The sequence below is a fragment of the Phalacrocorax aristotelis genome, chromosome 2 (genome assembly GCF_949628215.1).
Source record: "Phalacrocorax aristotelis chromosome 2, bGulAri2.1, whole genome shotgun sequence".
In the NCBI taxonomy this organism is placed as follows: domain Eukaryota; kingdom Metazoa; phylum Chordata; class Aves; order Suliformes; family Phalacrocoracidae; genus Phalacrocorax; species Phalacrocorax aristotelis.
The window spans coordinates 18175829-18198039 of NC_134277.1; the positions used below are offsets into that span (position 1 = coordinate 18175829).

Consider the following 22211-nt stretch of genomic DNA (forward strand, 5'->3'; position numbering starts at 1 on the left):
GCTGTGACTGTAAGCACTGCTGTGCAATGAATACTGAGAAATCAGGCACCATGCATCTCAATGAGGCAGTCCAGAAAAGCAGAGGCAGGGATTACAAAGATTAGTCTTCATCAGTTCAATTTATATGGCTGGAGAACAGCTTGAAGGGGCTTGTCCCTCCTCAACTTGTCCTTCCTCGTACCTAAAACAAGTACAGCAAATTTCAAGCTAAATATAAATGCAACATTTGTGAACAATTGCTGAGTTTAAGATAATTCTGCTAATCCAAGAATTAGTAAAGTTACTGTTTAGCACTTGTCAGTCCTCCTTCTGTCTTGCCTTTTAATCTTTCTAAATGGAGCTATTTTTGTATCACTGAGCAAACAGCCACTGAAGAACCTGCTAATAAAGCAATATTGTGAGCACATGTATGTTTTTACTGACTACATGCAAAGCAATTGCTAGGGATTCAATAGCCTCTCTGTATTTTCGCATAGTCTTCACACTGTACAGCAAAAAGAGAACACTTTTAAAAATACTACACACTTCTGGTGTTAAGAGGTAAAATGGACACATAAGACACTTTATGGGAAGATACTTCTTGAAGTGACTAGCTACTGTTCTGCCTAGTCTCAAAATAAAACATGATGGTTTATGTAATGTTGCGTACCTCATATCACAAATGATAAGAAAAAATGTATAGCATATAAACACATAGCTATCCTTATATCAAGGTAGACAAAGCAAAAAATAAGTAGCTTTCATATGAGAAATGGAACAATGAGAACAGGAAAGCACACAACTTCACAGATTTCTGTAGTATAAATAGATCTGTCAGCTTAAATATACTTTGTCACTCCTTGATGCTGTAATCCAATGCCAAGGAGAACTATAATTTTTTTTCAAAAGTGCCATTTATTTAGCATGTTTACCATATTAGAAAACGCTTCTATTCCCCCATTAGTTAATCACAGCTTTATAAAACATTATATTTGGAAGCGTCTGTCTTGTGTAACTAGACGAGGTACACTCAGTTCCACCAGAGGTGTTAGTTACATAGGTGCCTAGAAAATTACAAGCATTTTTTTTACTTTAGTAATCACAAACACATACTAAAATGAAAAACAAATTATCCTCTAAATTTTGTTTATTTGAGACATAGCCTATATTTTTGTTGGAACACAGAGCCATACACTCAGGATGCACACAAGGCACCAAAAGTGGAGTTCAGGCAATCCACATCCACAAAAGCGATTCAGAAAACCTCTGCTACACTGACTGTAAAATCTGAATTCACTTGGCTGCGTTGTTTTGGTCCTCTCAGTCTCCTAAGTGCCAAAGCTTTGGTTTCTGTGAGTACACTGAGCTTTGAACTTCTAGCTACAGCTTCTTTTCACCCTACTAAAAGGCAAGTCTGCACTCGGTTCCCCGAGGAGTTCACTTCAATCCAGGTGCCCTGAGCACACCTACCACTTACTGACAGCACTGGCTGCTTCGAGGACTGATCCCGCTCATGTCCTGGGCTTGCAGCTACTTGGTAATTGCTTGTGAACTTGTGGGTTTGTCTAGTGAAGTGGTGAGTTACGGAGGACTCAGGTTCCTCTGTGCTTCAGAGTCACTGCCTTACCATTTAAACTTCAGCCTGTTTTATAGAAGAGAATCCCACTGGGCCAGGACTGTGGCTCCATGTGGTGCCCTGGGAGAGCACCTCAGAGCCCTGCACCCACACAGTCACCCTGTGGCTCCCAAGAGGACTGCAGGGGTTCAGAAACACCCCTTCACTCATCATTCCTGTTTGGCAGACTGACAAGGCGAGCACAGCATGTCTGTGTGCATCGAGGTGTGCTCACATAATCAGAAAGCAGTAGAATGTTTTGAGATTCATTTGAATATGGTCTGCTCTTGGTCTCCAGTGCAGCACATATAATTATCACCAGAAGTGGAGATGAAAAAAAATCACCAGATCATCCTTCACTGTTATCAGTATGGCAGACAACACCAAGTATTTTTAGTCACTGTATCCTACTTCTTCACAGAATAAAATTAAGCTGAATTTAATTGTAAAGTCTCAATACAGTGAGATTGCAAACAATATCCCCCCCGAAGATTCTACTCAATCCTTTACCACGTGGAGTATTTAATTCCAGTTTTGCTTACTTTAAACTGAATGGAATTTTTGTACCAAATTAGGACAGCTAAGTCCTTCCACGCAGAAAACTACTGAGCTCACTGGATATTTTTCTGTCGTGGTGCCAAACCATACAGCAATCATGCTGAGGATATGCATGGAAGAAAGGTTGCTCTGTACAGTAATTCCATATAGGAATCACTATTGATTACAGAGAGGATACTTTATGGGTAGTGGTAAATTATGAGGTTTCTCTTGTAAGTGAGAACATTGATTTACATGAGTAATGCAAAGGCTGACACGTAAACTGAACTCAAACTTTAACTGTCAGCCGTAACACATCTATTTATACCACAGATCTGTGCTTAGCCACTTATATTTAATTATAATCAGTTGCGGTGCCTCCATTTTCTATGTTTACTCAATCACATTTCTGAGGTCAAATCCAATGACAGTTATACTGTACTTACTTGAAGACATGCTTAGTTGTACATTCTGCATGTATCCGAGGACAGAATTTCTGGAGAAGAAAGGATGGGTACGATTCGTCAGTCCTTCCTTACATGAATAAAATTTCACACACATCAATTTTAGTCAGGGCATGTCTGTGCTGCACAACGCAGTGCTGTAGAGAGATAGCCAAAGCAGCTCAAAAAAATACCAGCTTGGGTAACTGGAAGCAGTTTAACCACATTGCTTAATGCTGCACACTGTCTAATTTACCCTGTTTTTTAGCAAAGTAAATTAGCTTTGGCAAAGCGTTGCACAAATAGGCTAGCCTGCTTCCAGTCCATGAGCCAGCTTTGGCACCAATTTCTACATCATACTGTGCGGTATAGCATATCTACTAGGAGACGCAAAGGATTGCCTGCATAAAAATTTTCAGATTCAGATCCTCAAACTTTATTCTGCACTTAGTCATTTTAATGCCACAAAACTTTATTAACTCTTAAATATCACTGCTTCAAATTTAGTGGCGTTACTGAACCAAAATATCAAAAGAATTAAATAAGATTATAAATTAATCACTAAAGCGCATCATTTTGGGCTTACCATGCTTAAATATGCTTGTATTTACTTGACAGCAGTAGCAAACTGCTAATTGGTAGTAGATTTCTTCAGAATCTTAAGCCTAATTGCTTCTGACCCCGGCATAAAAAGACCATCCTTATTTCCAGTGTAAAAGGCTTTACCAAAATCAGAATAAATCACAAGCCTTTTACATTGAAATCTCAGCAGAAAAATGTCATTAATATAACTAAACTATGTTTTAGAATGTCTCAGGTAAGAAATTTTTTGAAAGAGTCTAGTAAAATGAAGTTTAACTGTCTGCTGTCTTGACAGTATTGTTGATCAACTTTTTCCTCCCATGAAATTGATTACAGAAATCTGTTGATGACAACTGGAGCAGATATTAAAGTCTTGCCACAAATGATTTTCCAGCAGGGACAGAATCCCCTTCCATCTCTGAGAAATTATTTCAAACTACCCAGTAATACCAAATACCAAAGCACTAGATGCTAACTTGATATTCCACGGAAAATTACGTTCAAGCTATTCAGTGTTATTCTTCCCAAATCTAAACAGAGCACATGTGCATGCATTTTGAAAAAGTGGCCTGCTTCATCCCCCAAATTTTACATCCAGAGTTGAAGGCTTGCTGGAAATCAGTAGCTCTTGTAATAAACTGAAATATCCATTTATGTATAAATCAGATGCAAAAAGAATAAAGGGTTTTTAAAACCAGATAGTTCTAAGCTCCATCTCCGCTTGAGCTAAAAAATAAATGAAGATGTAACAGTCAGATGCAACCCTTTCTACAATAAAATAACTACCGAAATGTGGGAGAGCTTCAGATCCTCCAGAACAACCTTACCAATTCTAAATTTCAACTAAAATGCTTGATTTTATACAGTTATTACCAGAAGAAGAAATGGAAAAATCGGAGGAAAAATGTACCCATATGGAGGACTCTAATATGCATGGCACAGATCTTGAGAATAATACCAGAAAATTGGCTGAATTAACTGTATCAGAATGTACACTATGCAAGAAGACACGTATACGTAACACACAGTTCTGCTTCTCAATCAAAATAATTTTGATAAAAAGGCAACTTTCCTCCCAGTTTGAAGTTTACTGCAAATGCATTTGGAATGGAGCTATAATCCCCATTCTCATCCACGCAGGACTTATTCTTCAGCCAAGTTGAATGAAGATGTCGGTATCATCAAATATATTCTATGGACTAGAAGGAGAGTAGGGTTTTTATTTTGTTTTGTTTATTAGCTGACACAGTACAATCACTATGAAACAGAAATTTAGGTAAGTAAAGTATTTTTCTCCCGGGCACTGGATTAATGCTCAACCTTGCAACATCCAACTGTTGCTCCATATTAATTTTACAGCCCGTTGCTGCTCAGTCCCTGTAGCGATTTGGCTTTATTCTGATCTCCACTCCTCTCACAATTTCACATTTTCCCCTATAATATTACCATACCACCATAAATGATAGAAGCAGTCTCTTCAAAACCAGTGATTACTCCAAGGTGCTTGAATTTCTGCCTTAAAATGACCTACAAAGAAGAGAAAACGCCCTGATGTCAAACTTGGCTTGCTTTCTGATTATATAACGGGGGAAAAACTATTTGGGTTTTTTTTTTTAATTTTTATGTTACTTTTTATAAAAACTATGCAGGGAATTACTCAGAATTACTATTGGTGATTGCCTAAGTAGTGAAATGCAGCTAGCACAGTAATAACTGGAAGCTGAATACCTGAAAAGAAAAGGATTTTAAAGTCTCTAACTATGTAGTATCTTTTGCATGTTTGTATTAGCACCTAGTGTGAGAATCCGGTTTTCATGAAACAGCCAAACTCTTTTTCCTGATTAATATCACCTAGTTACAGTCCAAAATACTTTCCACCAATACCTCTCATTTTTCCTCTTGGAAAAGAAATCCATAAATGGAGACTACTTATGACATTCTATTTCTAATTTTTAAACAATCTCCCTTCCACACTCCCACCCCAAAACAAACAGCCAAATCCTTCCTCCTTTTTTCCCTTTGAAAAAGGAGGCAATATTTAGAAACCACTAGAAAAGCAAATGGTATTTGGGCATGTCAGTAGCATGCACTTGGAAAGGGTTTATGTTTGAAAGCTAGAAGCACTCTCTTCAATCACAGTGCAAAACACACTGGTTTGCACTTTTAATGTCAAGCTATTTCAAATGTCTAGCACCACAGGCTAAACATATAACTAAGAAGTGTAGCTGGCACTTTTCTTCCTACATATTCAAATAAGTCTCCATTTTTTGTTTTATTAGCCAGAAAGTAAAAACCTTTTCTAAATCGCAAAGGTGAAAAGCGGTTCTGGATACCTCTGACTTAGAGTGAGGTGCTCTAATTTGCAGGGTTACCACTTTGTCCGTTCCACTTGGCACATGCTGGTTTAGACAAATATTGTTGGTTTGGTTTATTTAGTTTTAATTGAATCTCTACTACATTGGAGAAAAATATCACTGTTGAAGTTCCACTGATTTTTATAATATAAATTAGAATGCCTGATTTACATTGAAGCCTTAGACAGCTTCTGTACCTTTCTGATAGCTGTACAGAAACTGTATTAACTTGGTAGTTCTAATCCACTCATAAAACTAACTCAACTAACCAACAAGCAAGTTTTAAAAGACCTTATATAGCTTCTGTGAATACTGAAGTGCTATACTACTGAGGTCAGAATAAGTAACTAGTTCTAGAAAAAGCATTTTATGTAAACATCAAAATGCATAGTATTCTTTCTCCGTGGAAAAATGTAAGCAAAATATGTTTTATGCAGGGAAGAATCAATCAGAAACATAAGGAGAATCAGCCATTAATTCTTTCTGTCTTGAGAGGTTGTACCAGTACATGAACAAATTAAGGTGGCTAATGGAGTCAATACTTAGGTGACTCCTCCTGTAAAAGTCAGCATTTTAAAACAATTAAATATTTATTAATATACTTAAATAACTTTACTCCAGAAGATCTTTCTCTGAAGCTTTCTCTTTCAGTGTTACTAAGTACATGTACTTTAAGAGCAAAAATTTCAAGACAAAATATTACATGAAGAGGGAATTGAGGCTGAAGATGCAGAAACATAATGTAAGAATTAAAAAGAAAAATCCTTGAATGTAATTATCGCCCCCTACAGTATTACAAATCAAGGAAAAACAGCCTAAGTTTCACTGAAAAGATACCCCTCCATGTTAAGGCCCCTGATAACTTGACCTATATATTGTCCTAATGCTACAAAGAAAGCATATGAATAATTTAGCACATATTTAAAAATCACAGTCTTCTAACCTGGTACTCCAAATATTATTATGACATAGTCACAGTCATCTGGTTATTACTCCATACTGATTATTTCTTCCAAATTATACTCAGAAATACTCAAAAGACCTGGGCAGTAGTAAACAGAAATAAACAAAAGGGCATAAACAACCAACTACAAATAGAGGGAAAGCACAGTTTAGTAACACAGTTCCTATTCTGAAATATTATATGCTTTACTGATAAAAACCTATGAAATCACATTCAATCTTGGACTGTAAACCATGATTCCCATCTGGAAGCCATTTCTTAAAAAAGAACAGCAGAATTTCTGTTATTGTCATTGTTCAGAAAATAACTGTCCAGATATTGCCAATCTACAACTTACTAACCAAAATATTGTCCTGCTTTATTTTCCTTGAAGATTTTGAGGTAACCGCCTTTTTGCCAGACACCCATGCACAATACTGCGCACCTCTATGTCCCTTGCATTGAGTTCCATTTGAAAAATGGTCTTTTCTATTTTTTAATTTCTATGGCCAAGACAGCATATTGCACAATGTCCAATCTTTGAAAAAACCCTCATTTCAGATCATTTGGCATTTTTTGAAGCACATAACTACTCAGAAAACAAGAGGTAAGTAGGAGATCACAACACAGAAATCAGAGACACAGTGAAAAATGGGTAGTCATTTGCTTTCTAAGGATTAGGTTTTGAATGTCTTTTTCCATAAAATTATGCTTGAAGAAAAGACATCAACAGATTCATCATGTCCTCTCCCTCTTTTTACATTCTCATGTAGGTCAACTCTTGAACTGAAACCACGCCGTTCCACAAAACATTACCCCCTAATTAAAAGAAAACAAACCAAAAAAACCAACAATGGATTACAAGAATTTAAGATGCATTAAAATGTTCATTAACAACTCTAGGCACACAAATATTGCATTTGTATGATACAAAATTAAATAAATGCAGCCCAACTAGATTTTTTAATTTCTCTAGCTAAGCCCTTTTCATCAAAACAGGACTTTTGTGAATGCCAAACGTACTTAAATTTTGCAACAAAAGCAAGCTAATGAACAATAAAAGGAAATCAACAAATATTATTTATTTTTCTCCTGATTTTCAGCTTCTCTGACAAACTGCCCATCAGGCTGATCAGCTAAACTGCTATTTATCAGAAGGAATAGCTGGTTATTTTTTACCTTGAATGGCTGTTTTATTTTATGTAAGCCTCTAGAACATTTTTACAACTTGTATGACTGTTCTACTTTCACAGTAATAATCTACACCCTCTTGTACAATAACGTGAGGAAAAATATACAAGAAAAATTGCTTACCCATTCTGGCTGCAACTTTGAGATTGTAAAAATATTTCCAATTGCCCTTCTCGCCATGTTAACTAATTCTTCATATTCCCCATTTCATTGTGCCAGTAGCAAATGATCTCATCTTTGACTACACTCAGGCAAACATTTCACTGTTTCATAAAATATCTTTTACATGGAGCAAATGCCATCTCTGGGCAGACCCAGCTCCTGAGTAAGCTGCTTTTGAGAATATGTTACGACTTCATTGCCTGGAAGTTTCTGCACGCTGATTTTGAGACACGAAGAGAATACTTTCATAATTCTTGAAGTGATTACTTAACACCTTAGCTTTCAGACGAAATTGTCTAAGATATCCATTCATCCTCTTGTGCTAGGGAGTATTAATAGTATTGATCAATCAATCTGGTATTAAATATCCTTCAGTCTGGCTAAATGCGGGAGTTCCTGAGTCCTTATTTTATAGCGATAGCTAATATAAGACAAGCCTGAATGCAACCAAGGAAATCACCCAGAGCTTAACTACCGATGCAGTACCTGCAGCAATGACTTGATACAGCCAATATGTGTCTGAAAACATGCAGAAGACTATAGAGCACTGAGACTGAGCAGACAGCAGGAACAGAAATAGTTCATATCACGTAAGGGAATGAATGAAGAGTTTCAGTACTGAAGAATGCAGTTCCCAGAACCCAGCAAAGTGTAGGGCAGGCATGGCAGAGTACTTGCATGTGAACACACATCACCTGGAATTCCCTGCACCCATAAACTCTGCCCTAGGCTTCCTAACCTTCTAATATGACTTGGAGGTCAGGGAAAGAGTTCATGAGCTGCAAATGTAATGAGATCTGTTTTCTTATGGAGTTATGTGCTTTGTCCCTTAACCTTCTACTGTCCACCTTCACCATAAAATACCCACTGGGCAAAGCTGAGGTTACTTATGTTCTAATTAGTCAGCATGATATGAATGAAACACTTGGCTGGCTGGGTGCTGCAGAACGTGATCTGCAGTTCATATGCCCACCTTCACCTCAGCAAGGGCATTAATTTTGCTTTCCTCTCCATTTAACTACCTCAAGTTTTACAAAACTTGGAGGAGCTTAATTATTTCCAAGACCACAACCTTCTGTGAAATATGGTCCAAATTTTCTATAAGGTTCAAAAATTACTTCAGAAAGAGGAAGAGGTTGGGGACCAAAAGATAGAGACTGTGTGGTATAAATATTTTCTTTCTTTAGAAATGGAATTTGGTTTTAAAAGGCAAACTGCAATACTATATGCTTAAATCCTGCAGAAAGCGACAAACTCATCAGCTAAAAATAAAAGTAATGGATTAAAAATTGGTTTTATTATTCAATTGCAAGGTGACAACAATCTGGAAAACAAATGCAATCCTAGAATGAAGTTGTTGACAAACTTCTGAAAGAGATGAAGACTGTTAATGCCATTGTAAAAGGTCCTGGTGAAATGTCCATAGAAAAAGTGCCAAATCTATTTAAGAAAAGCAAGCTCAGACTGGAACACAGGCAAATAATGGATACTAAGACGGTAAGAGAAATTAATAACTTGCAGACTGAGATTAGAAGAAATAAACTTGTTGAGCCCAGCAAAGTGAAGTCTAAGACAAAGTATTCTAGCTCAGAAACTGGGTGTAAAATCTAAGGAAGAAAAGTAACCATTGAAAATAAGGTAAAGGACCACTGTCAGTGCAGGAACACATAGACAGAAACTAGTAATACAGATTGAGGTTAGAAATTAAATCAGATTATTTCTAGTCTTCAGAAGAGTTAGAGCAATCTTCTTACGCATACAGCAGAGCTACTAACTTCGTATTTGCCCACTGGAAAAGGGAAAAGCACCTCCAACCTCTAGACCATCCATAACCCTTTAGCTTCTCATACCAAATGCCAGCAGCATTCCTCACTGCTGGCTTGCAGGATGTGTTCTCCTTTTTCATTTTTTGATTTACCTGTCCCTACGGGAAGTTCCACTGGTAACTAAGCCCAAGCTAGTTAGTGAAGCTCCTTTTATGGCCAGTGGAGATGCATACTCTTTGAGGGCAAATCATCCTATTAATTTTAGCCACTGAAATATCTTCTTTCTTGCTGTTCAGTGGAACAGAGTGATCTCATTTAGGAATTCTATTTCTTACTCCACCGACTTCTTGCTTAAAATACTCAGCTCTGTGTGAAAACTCACTGTCTTCACTCCTCACCACCAACAGTAGATCATACTTTACTCCCTTTCACATTTTGCTGTTTGCACCTTCTGCCCATCAATTTCAACTTTTCATGGTCTTATTTCAATAAAAGAAGAGATTTAATACTTTCTGGAAATGCCTTCACACATAGTATTCCATAAAGAAATGAAACTGCACTAAGTCTTCACCCAGAGTTTTTACTAAAAATGCTCTCTCATCTTCACCTAATCAAATGATTCATTTTCTACCTTCTCAAAGTTATGCAGTGAAACAAGAAAAGCCAATGCTATTCTTAAGTCATTATTGTGCAGACTGCATGTACTCATCCGTAATTACTGCTTGAAAGTTTCAGTAAGTAAAATGTATATGGACAATCATCTCCATGAAAAAAATGGATTAATCTCACACTGTTATTCTTTGAGATATATCCCACATACATTCCATGACCTTCCTCATTATTAGAGGTTTCTTACCCAGCTGAGCTCTGAGTAGGTAAAATAACTCTTGGCTACATTAACTCTACATTGTTAGGACAGCTCATTACTTCTGTTGGACTGTCCTTGAAAGATTATTTTCCTAAGCCTTTGGAAGGACACAGGTACTGGAAAGCTGAACATAGCTCCCTAACTTGAGCCATTCCTTCCTAGGCCAAATCTAAGCCCAATTTTATCATCTGATAGGTATTTTGGCAGACCCAGATAATGAAACTGGGGGTGGGTGGGGTGTGTGTGACACACAACTTAGCGGTGAGAAGTCAGGGAAAACAGTTCTTACCTGCCCAGCAGTACAAAAGAGGAAACAGGCAGATGGGAACTCATTCACATTATGGATCAAGAATATGACTGGGGAAATAATACTAATTTCCATGTTGTGTTTGGAGTGCTTTATTTGCATGTTTATAGTGTTGTGTTGCCCTCAATATATGAAAGGACTTTATACACTGGCACTGTCCACATATATTTCCTTTATATCTTCCAAGGAACACTGATTTCACATTACATTTTCTTTAACGAAAAGCATTTCATGCATAACATGTCATGCTGCCTCAAGAACTAGAAGTGGTCAATGTTAACCTTATTAATTAAAGCTGTTTTCTTGTAATGACTGAAAGCTAGTGATACATTTAAGCTACACTGGCTAAAATTCAAGCTAATTCAGGTATTGAGCAGTCTTCATTTAAACTCTGATGTAAATTAACTCTAATCACTACCTTATTTAATTCCACACCAACACCATCTAGCCCGTTATATTAAATGTAGCTCCTCTTAGCTGCTAAGGAGACATGCCCCACGCCTTCAGCCTCAGCTTCTCCCGCCCCACCACCCCTCTCAAGCCTCCTGAGCAGCACCAATTGCTACAAGTCTGACCCCTCTGTTGGCTCCCAGCCCCCTTTCTCAAGTTAGAAACGCGCGTTTTCCACCGTGCCAGCCCTACTAGGGTGCCCCCGCCCCAGCACCACCGGGTTTTGAGGGTCACTGACGGGTAATGGGGTGCCGCCGCAGCAGCCGCCACCCATCGCACTCATCCACCTGCTCTCCGGGGCTCAACGCCGCCGGCCTTCCATCAGGGTATCGCCCCCGGGGCGCACCTCCGTGCCTGCACCCGCAGGAGCGCAGCTCCGACGGAGCGGCAGCCCGGGCTCAGCGGCCCTTCCCCGCCGCCACCGGTGTTGACCTGCTTCCCCCGGTAACGGCTGCGGCCGGGCCCCGTCCCCATAGCAACGCCGCAGCCCGAGCGGCGATGGCGGGCTACGGCGCGGCTCACCCAGGGCAAGGTACGAGGGCGAGCGACGTCCATCCGCCGGGCTCCCGGCGTCCCTGGGGGGATCCAGACAGTCCTCCCGCCTCCTGGAGCGGCCCTGGCCCCAGCCTCCGCCCCGGGCACGGCGGCGGGGCCGGGCCCATGGCGGGCGCCCCGGGCTCTACTCAGGAGCGAGGCCTCCCAGCTCCCGTCTCGCTTCGGCGGTTTGGCCCCGCCGGACGGGTCTGGCACCCTAATTTTTCCTCCATTTAAAGAAAATGCCTGGGGATTGTCATTGTTGGGGGCTGTATGTGCCTGCCCCCCTGCCCATACGGGTTTTATCAGTGTCATCAACTTTACAAGGAGAACCTGAGAGCCTTTTGTTACAGCCGTCACAGAGACCTACTGCTGTCAGCTCCCTAAGTTTCTAATAGCACCAGGAATTACTTAACCAAGATGAAAAAACCCTGCGTTTTCACCAGATTTCCCTATTTCTTTAAAAATATTTGAGAGTTCTATTCCCCCTTTCTGACTTAGGGGATTTAAACAAGTTAAATGAATCTAATCATTCATAGATATGTTTATTTCAAATTATAGCATCCACAGTGTATTACATTCATCATTTGAGTCACTCTCTCACTGTGTTTCTTTGCTAAGGTGTACATCTTTGATGCTAGTTGAGACCATGGGAGCAGCACTGGCAAGAGCAGCTCAGTGGACTGCTGCCGGTTCTGGAACTGGCAAACTCGAAATCACCCCTTTGAATGAATCTCTTTTAAATCAGATTATTAAGTTTGCAGAGGACTTCAGCACTAGGCATCCTCGGGAAGCAGCGTTTGTCTTCAGAGAGCCCCTCGAGTGGAAAACACAATTGGGCTGTTCAGTATTTGGAGAGGGTTATGAGATCAAGTAAGTCTCAATTGCAGTGTGTTTTGAAGCAAAACCATGAGCAGTTTTCTGTGCAAAAACAAAAATTTGTGCTTATTTAGCATAAACAAAGCCTTAGTGTATTTGAGAGTCTGAAATGGGGGGGGGGGGGGGGTTTACTGATATGTATTGAAAATTTTGAGTTAAAATTTGCAGGGTTTTTTGAGAGTTTGAGGCTATTCATCTTGTGATATAGACCTGTTCAGTTAGTGATACATGCAACTTGCATGTCTATTCCTAAGACTTTTTCCAACATGCATCTAACAGTGATTAACCATGCGATTTCTATTAGTGGTAGGAGTGGCTCCTGTGTGGGGAGTTGACCCTGGCTGAGTGCCAGGTGCCCACCAAGCTGCCCTTATTACTCCCCTCCTCAGCTGTACAGGGAAGAGAAAATATAATGAAAGGCTTATGGATCAAGATAAGGACAGGGAGAGATCACTCACCAGTTACCATCATGGGCAAAACAGATGCAACTTGGGGAAATTAATTTATTACCAAGCAAATCAGAGTAGGGTAATGAGAAATAAACCAAATCTTAAAACATCTTCCCCCTACCCTGTGCTTCTTCCCAAGCTCAGCTTCACTCCTGATTTCCTCTACCTCCTTCCCCACAAGCAGTGCAGGGTGATGGGGAGTGGGGGTTGCAGTCAGTTCATCACACATTGTCTCTGATGCTCCCTTCTCACTCTTCCCCTGCTCCAGCGTGGGGTCCCACCCACAGGAGACAGTCCTCCACGAACTTCTCCAACATGGGTCCTTCCTACAGGCTGCAGTTCTTGACAAACTGCTCCAGCATGGGTCCCCTCCACGGGGTGCAGTCCTTCAGGAACAGACTGCTCCAGTTTGGGTCCCCCACGGGGTCACAAGTCCTGCCAGCAAACCTGCTCCAGCATGGGCTCCTTTCTCCATGGGTCCACAGGTCCTGCCCAGAGCCTGCTCCAGCGTGTGCTTCCTAGGGCATCGCAGCCTCCTTTGGGTGTATCTACCTGCTCTGGCGTGGGGTCCTGCACGGGCTGCGGGTGGATATCTGCTCCACCGTGGACCTCCCTGGGCTGCAGGGGTCAGCCTGCCTCACCATGGTCTTCACCACGGGCTGCAGGGAAATCTGCTCCGGGGCCTGGTCCACCTCTTCCTCCTTTTTCTTCACTGCCCATGGTGTCTGCAGGGTTGTTTCTGTACATATTCTCACTCTTATGGCTGCTGTTGTCCTGCAGGGTTTTTTTTTCCCCCTCTTCTTAAATATGTTATCTCAGAGGCGCTGCCACCGTCACTGATGGGCTTGGCCTTGGCCTTGGCCTTGGCCTTGGCCAGCAGCGGGTCTGTCTGGAGCCAGCTGGCAGTGGCTCTGTTGGACGTGGGGGAAGCCTTTGCCAGCTTCTCACAAAAGCCACCCCTGTAGCCCCCACCAACCAAAACCTTGCCACACAAACCTGGTACACTCCTGATTAAGCATAGATGTTCTACTGCTGTTATCGAGGCGGATTAACAAGCAGTCTTGCGTTACAGCTTCTTTGTGAATGGTGGTCTCCAAGTTCTTTCTAAGTAGGCAGTTTTAATATATCAACACGGTTTCAGTCTTAATCAAAATAGCTGTTATAGTGCTGTAGCTTACTTATCAAATATTCTAACAGTTCTTTTAGAATTGAAAATTAGTGCTGAAAAAATGATAACCAAGAGGTTTAAGGTCCTTTTTAATCTGGTGCTGACTCATTTTGCAATGATACCTAAGACTTATGTGACAGTAACTCTATTTAATATTTGTGATTCTTTCAACAATGACATAGCAAGGGGCCATGGATGCACAAAATCATTTTTATTGGCTAAATCAGAAAAATACTGCAGAATTTTCAGGTTTCCTTGACAAGTTGTCAAAATCAGGTTCTGTTTAGACAGCACTGTAGAAATACCCTAATTCTGAGAAAATATTCCCCTCCACCAGAGAATTCTTTCCAAATTGAAATATACATTTATCTCATTTTAAGTCAGTTGTCATTTGTGAACCTAATAGCCAGAAAATCACTCAGCAGTCATGTAGAAGGAACGTGCAGAATACCGGGGAATATTTTGTGCGGCCAAACAGCAGGAGTGACCAGTCCTATAAGAGTATTTTTTTCACAATGCAGCCTGCCAGGTAAAGCAAATGAATTACAGATGTCTGATTTGCAGTGAATAAATTGTTTTTCCTTAGAAGTTTTCTGAAATACGATTTAAAGAAATTGTATATGCTTTATCATGTGAAGCTTGAATAACATTTAAGACTTTTCTCTAAAATTCGCGGTATAGTAAAGTTCCTATTTTAAAAAGATAAAATTTAATTTTTCTAGTGGAGCAACTGTTCAGTCTGAAGCCAAAGGTAAAGATGGCCAACCATTGCTTCTCCTTGCGGCACCAACTCTCAGAGTTCGCAGTTTTGACCAGCTGTCCTGCTTGCTACAGGTTGCTGTGGAAAAAAAGTTAAAGGAAGCACAGGCATGCCTTGAAGGTTTCCTTTCTTCTTTTGGTTTTTGGTTTTTTTTTTTGACTTTCCTCTCTCTTAAAAAGTGTGTCTTCTCCTTCAATTTGTGTTTATGATATGTGAAGAAAGAAAGGCATGCCTTCGTTTTAAGTATATAAGAAGGTGTTGATTCATGAAGGTGGATAAAGGTGTCAATCCAGAACTTAGTGAAGTTTCTATTTCTTTTATTTTAACAGAAATCAATAACAGAAATCTGGAATAAAGTTAAAATAAAGCTGTTGAATCTCATATACAAATTAATGTATACTGGGTAATACCGCAGCTATTGCAACAGCCAGTAGGTTTGAATTTCTGAAAGAGAATGTCTTATTGGAGGCTAATAGCAATTTTTTCCTATGTTTGTGGTTTAATTCTCTTTTAAAATGTTACATCCTTAAAAAATAGCCAAAGGAAAACTTAAATGCTTAAGGTATTCTTACCTGCACAAGGTTCACAGTGAGCACTTCCAGCTCCTTCTCACTATGGTTTTTAAAATATAGACACAAGTTCTTTTCCTGTGTCATATTCAAGTCTTAGATTTTCAAACTGACAAGACGACCCTTGATATGCTAAACTGGATATCTTCCTCTCATGGAGGTAGATGAGATCAGTGATACTCCTTGGTAATAGTAGAAATGGCATCTGCAATACTAAAATATAAAAGCTCATACTGGATCAAACTTCAGATCCATCTAATCCAGGGTCCCATCACTGACAGTGATCAGCCATGAATAATAGGGAGGAATAATATGGACTGTGTATCATGCAGAGGCATGCACAGATGCATGGGACTTCATTTGCAGGAACAGAGCAAAATGGTTTTGTAAAAACCATTGACATGCAGTTATGTCACTGTTTACCTAAAAGAACAGCTGTCATAGCTGAGGAGGTAATGGGGCCATTGGAATGCTGCATAAAAATTTAAAGATATTTTTCAACACTAAATCATATTTCAAAAATGATCAATTTTTGATGAGCTAAACCCATTGATTTCCTGTTTTGGTGATCAGTCAGACATATTTTCTGGAAAGGGGGCTGTTGGTAAAGGGAAGTATTTAATATTCACCTCTTGGTTGAATCAATCTTAATCTTTGTTGTGAAAAGCAATTTTGTTTGTTATGAAAAAGTTCTTTTTGTTCCTAATGTTTTCATATTTTTAAAAGTCCGTTTCAAATTACAAGAAGGATATGAAAGACTATATCATACAGTAAAATTTGATTAATAACTATGCACATTATTATAATTCTTACTGTAAATTAATAGTATCAAACTTAGCAATTGAGATAAAAAGTGTTTGTCTTGCCTAATTATTTTTAACATAGTATCATGTTATAGGACACTGTTATACGTTTACAGCTAACAGAGATCCTATCGTGAAAATTCTTGGCCCTGAATATGGAACTGTGGAAGGAGAAGATATGTCCATGTTGCATTTACTTGACAAAGTGAAAAAAGATGATGACCCTGAAACAGAGATGAAAATGAAAATCTTTCTTCTTCTTCATCATCTGGATTTGCAACTGCTTAATAGTTCTTTGAAACACATTTCACAGTAAGTGCATTTCAAATGGAAACTAAGCATGTCAACCAGTGCATTGTTTTGTTTTATTGTTAAATCAAATTGGTTTCAACCCACAAAATGTGCTTTTGGTGTGACATAAAGAAATCTGTTGAAATAACCTTTACTGTTCACTGTGTTATTGAAAAACCATTTTTTTCCTGAAGATTTTGCTGTAGGTGTGGGTATGCAAGTGTGTGCCTGCGGGTGTGGGGTTTTTATTGCATATGTTTTATGTTTTGGTAGCAAATTGAAGTCATTTGTACAAACAACAAAGTTACAGTTAAATATTTTCAAGGAAATGTTTATTTCTTCATGGAAGCATATTAAGTATTACATTGAGTCTGTTTTGCAGTTACAAGGACTTTCGTATTAGCTATGGAACTAAAATTTCACTGAACTAAGAGATAAAATTAAGAAAAGCAATGGGAGTTGACCCATTTCCAGATTTTTGTTGTTACTATTAAGACCGAATGCAAAATAAAAAGATAATAAAATATCCTCTTTTCATTTCTCTGAGTACATCCTTTGATTAATACATTTTAGACCATTTTCTATTAATTGCAGAGATGTAAGACTAAATCCAGCTGCTGTAAATAATGAAGTGAATCTTCTCAAGAATTTCTCTGGGAAAGGAGAAGATACAGTATTGGAATCACTGGAATACACATCAGGTCCAAATCTGATCATATCTCACGTTTGTGTATACCTTTATGAAAGTACTTGCCTTCTGTGTGAAATTTGCTAAATTCATTTCAGTAATAAATTTAAAATGTTTATTTCTACTTTAAAGTTACAAAATAATAAAAAAAGTGTTTTCAAGTATGGCATGCAAGCCTTTAGTCATAGAAATAATCTCCAATCATATGAATTTCTTCAGTGGCAGTAGAGGAAGTGAGCTGAGTCCCTGATCCTGAAAAGTGCTAAGCACAGTTGTAGTTCTTAGTTGGATCAGGCCCTGGGCCACAGAGCTTTGCAGGATTAATTCCTGACAGCATGAATTCCTAAGAGTAAGGTATTGTTCTGGAAATTTTATTTGTATATATGTTATATTTATCATCAAGCATAATTGTTAAAAATACTTTTAAACTGGAGAAAACCACTAATGCTAATTGATTACAGATTACACATTCTCGAACGGATGCCGAGCTCCTCCCTGGAGACAAGTGCATGGAGAAATTTGTTACTTAGTCATCAAACCACATGACACTGATCCTTTGTGTATCACTTGCAGCACAGCAGGAGTGTTTTTAAATGGAGTAAGTAATAATAAAGGATACCATGGAGTAATGAACATTTTTATGTGCTAAAATCAAAAATCCATCAGGTTTAGGGTAGTGGTGTTGAGGCTGTAAGACCTGCAGAGTTAGTTTATTGGTACAGAAGGAGAAGACACAGTAATAAATGTATGCTAGTTTTCCCAAATGTTTTGAGTGCTTTTTCTGTAAGTTTTGTACTAGGAGTGTATTCTGCACTTTTTGCTAGCAGAGTTTGCTTAGTCTTTAAACAGGCTCTAACAGTTCTTCACACTATTCCTATTTAAAAGTACTGTGGGGCTGGACGCCTCTCTAGTGCGCCATTGCTCTTGATCTGAGGAGTAATATTATTGTGTGGCTAATATAGCTTGCTTTTGTCTTTTTACAAATGATAAGCACTTCTTCCTCCTTTCAGTGGAAGATTTTTAAACATTATTTATCTCTTCTACTTTTCATTTTCATTTAGACATAATAGTCCCTTTTGTATTTGAAGCATTGATCAGAGCTCGTACATACATTCTGAAGAGAGACTGATGTCCGTCACGTGTAGCTCCACAAATTGACTTCCTAAGAGTTAAAAAATCCAAGGAAATGTTGACTTTATGACTTAGCTCATAAAGCTTAGGCTCAGTCAGGTCACATTGTTTTCTGAACCTTTTAGGCATCTGCCATACTGCACTGGAAGCTCATATTTACTTGATTGTTTGCCATAAGCCATAAATTCTTTTCAGTGGAAATACCCACAGTACAATTAACTGATAGTAATTACTTGCAGAATTCTATGTAAGATCTTGATTATCTGTTGGGATCCATGGAGATGATCCATGCATCTATACAAAGTATTATTGAAGTCTGATGGACTCTGTGCTGAGCATGAGATGTCTGTACAGAATTCATTACAGTGTGACCTCTGTGCTCTTTAGCAGTGCTTTGTGATGCCGATTGAATTACCTGTGTAAGGCAATAATATTAACAATTTTAAATCTGTTCTTTTTTTTTTAAGGGTGAGCTAAAGGGTGAAAATGCCATTGACTATGAAAGAAAAAGTGATGTATATAAAGATATTGTCACACTTTTAAGGGAGAGATCACCTAGATTTGTAGAAAATATTGGTAAACAGGTATGTATTTACTGATACTGGGTGCATATTCTACTTTGTACAAAAGTACATTGGTAAGAATTACATTATGAACCTGGCTGAACGTTTATATTCTTTATCAAAGACAAATCTGTGATTAAATGAAGAATTTTAAAGACTCTGATATGCATTTATTATTTTTCTTTGGATTTGTTTCAGTTTCTACTAAATACATTCCTTTCGTAAACAGCAAATAACACACTATTTCACATATCATTCTATCACACCTGATTATGAGGTTTGATCCAATATGTGAGGTCATCTTCTAATTTTGCTAAGTTTTGCTCGTCTTTTGGTGTTATTCTTCATGGACCACTGGAAATGTTAAAGCAGGAAAATATTATATCCTTACGGAAAAGGTCAACTTTTTATGACAATGTTTTTCTGTGATAAAAAACACTTAAATTTTTTTCTTCATTCTTTATAACCCAAATACAAATAATAGCCTGACTTTTTTATGAGAACTGCCTGATTTAAATATCAGGGCTGAGAGTTAAGCATCCTGCTTACACAGTATGTGTTGCTTCAGCCAGTGTAAAATGCAAGTGCTTTGGCTTTTATTTTCAGCTCTATATTAGCTAGAATCACATAGTGCCACTACAATTTTAGTTGTTTCATCATTCCTGACAAAAACGTCTTTTTTCAGATTTCTAGTGTGATTATAACAGATTAATAACTTGGTGGTAAAATTCATCACAGGCTAAAAACTGTCAAAAGTTTTATTGTGGTTATTTATATGTAATTTTAGTTATTGCAAGAAAGAAGTCATTAACAGGGAAATTTTCTTATCCTTTAGTTCTGATTTTCTGAGAGGTAGGGCTGATATTTTCTTTGAGATATAGATATTTGACAGTTCTGAAAGAACAGAACATTTCAAGTTGTACACATCAATACAGTAGCATATGTCAGCAATAATGGGATTAAATTTGTAAGTTGTTCTGTTTGAAAGTGCGGTAAGTTCCAGTATGTGTCTTATTTATCCCATAGGCAAGTACTTTTTAATGTTATATCTACATAGTGGGTTACATTTCATAAATATGACAATATTTGAATGTTTGTAGACATAATTACTGGTTTAATGTATTTTCAAAGTGATTTGGCTTCATTTGATGGTCATGAAAGGTTAAAAATGGTAGTATTTTAATAATTTTTTATGGTTCTAATGCTAAATGTTAATATAGATAAATGTTAATATCAACAATAGTGACAATATACCTTTCTTTACTGGTTTTCTGCTCTTATAAAGATACTGTAGCTATTCAAGAAATGTGTACACTTAATAAATAAGAGTAAATAAATAGGATTTATCCTATTTTCCTTCAGTTTTCATTTAAATCACTTAGTATTCCCTGACTGTGTAAATACATTTATGCTGAAGAGTACAACTTATACCATTTTAATGGTTTAGAAATATCATATTGCATTGCTTTGCTGAAGAGCTGGTTTAGTGCATTCTGCATTCTAAAACTAGAATTTAAACAAATTAACACTGTAGAGCTGCAGAGCATTTATCTTTGAAGGAAAATCTTCTCTACTTAGAACTCTGAAAAGCAGAGGAAAGCTGTATTTCCAAGGTTGCCTACATGAAATAAATTATGACTGGAAATAGTTTTGTTTATTTTCTGAGGAGAGGAGAGCTTCAAAAAGCTAATTATGTACACATATATTGCAAACCCAGTTAACTCTTATAATATCTTCTTGGCCTTGTTTAAGCTAACATTTAGAATTGCTGTTTTGGCATATAGTGCTGTAGGAAACATACTTTCTAACATATTCTTAGCTGGTCAGGCTACAGCATCAATTCCCCTGTGATTTGTCTAGTTTATCATGTGTTAAATTGTCTTGTCTAGGGTACATTTTCAGAATGAGAGAACTAGCATCAGTTAGTTTATGATTAGACAGTTGGGTCAGTAAGCCTGGAACAGCCGATTCACATCAGGGACTAGTTGAAAACAGACCATACTGTGACAGTCTCCTTAAAACTGCCTTGAATCAAATACATAAAGGAATGTCTTCACCTATCTGGTAGTGACAGCTGCAATAATAATAATAAGTAATGATCGTATGCTGTCTTTCCTGTAAAAATTGAATATGTTCCAATAGAGAATAAGAGTTGACAAGAGTCCTTTCTGTTGTGGATATTTTTGATCAGCCATGGTACCAGACACAGACAGCTGAAGGATTGGTAGGTGCCACTCATATCCATTCTTATATATGACTTGTTCAACAGTGTTTTGTCCTGAGAGACAGAAGATGAAAAATTTGAAATGGAATGTGTTTATATTAATCCTAAACTATATCAAATTAAATTATTTGGAACTGAAGTCTAGCAGTTTATCATAGCCTGTTTTCAGTTTTATGTTAATTGGTTTTTTATGGGAATTTTTTGTAAATCCTTTATGCAGGGAAATAGTTTTTATATAAATGATTCATTGAAAGCAGAATGTATGACTTTGCAATTCTAGATCTTAAAACTTACTTGGAATTATGTTCTATAAGAGTGCTTGTGTCAGATTATTTTATTTAACATACTAGAAATTGAACAACACACAACATTCAAATATGTTCAGGAAGTTCCAAATTGAGCTAATTCATTTATTTCAAAAACTTTGATTTGCACACAGTAACAGCTACTTTCCAGATTAATGTTTCATTCTTTTCAAGGCCTGATTTTATCCTTGTAATCTAATTCTACATTTAATACGTACAATTTTTAAGCACAGCATCCTGGAGTTTTGCTTACAACTTATTGTTTTAATACGCATTATTCATATAGCAATATGTCTGACAAACCTTGTCTCCTTCTTTTATTAGGAATATAATTTTTTTAAAGAACCAACATATGATGAAAATTATCAGCGTATGGAAGCAGTTGATGCTAAGGTCTCTGGCCAATCCCAGAACCTTTATGATTTGACACAAAAGAATGTATGTGAGAAAGTGAAAAGTTCTGCAGCAAGGAGATCCATTGACAAGAAGAAATTAGAACCATTTATGAGGTGGAAGAAAACTGGGCTTTCTGCTTCCCACAGATAAGTAGTTATCTTTATAATTGAATTTTCCTATGGATCTCTCTAAACTGTATTAATGATTGGACTGCATGTTATAGGTTTTCATTATTATCTTAAGTTAGAAGCAAA

The 22211-nt window shown here is 37.9% G+C and overlaps 1 protein-coding gene across 1 annotated transcript in view; it reads left to right on the forward strand.

The window, feature by feature from the left end:
* Window positions 1-12380: 12380 nt before the first annotated feature.
* ODAD2 (outer dynein arm docking complex subunit 2) overlaps window positions 12381-22211 on the forward strand; it is a 94726-nt gene continuing 84895 nt past the window's right edge. Inside the window, exons 1-7 of the mRNA XM_075082581.1 lie at window positions 12381-12604; window positions 14950-15107; window positions 16476-16671; window positions 17245-17351; window positions 17800-17936; window positions 18937-19053; window positions 21886-22103. Coding sequence (XP_074938682.1) covers window positions 12381-12604; window positions 14950-15107; window positions 16476-16671; window positions 17245-17351; window positions 17800-17936; window positions 18937-19053; window positions 21886-22103 — 1157 coding nt within the window. The remainder of the gene's footprint in view (window positions 12605-14949; window positions 15108-16475; window positions 16672-17244; window positions 17352-17799; window positions 17937-18936; window positions 19054-21885; window positions 22104-22211) is intronic.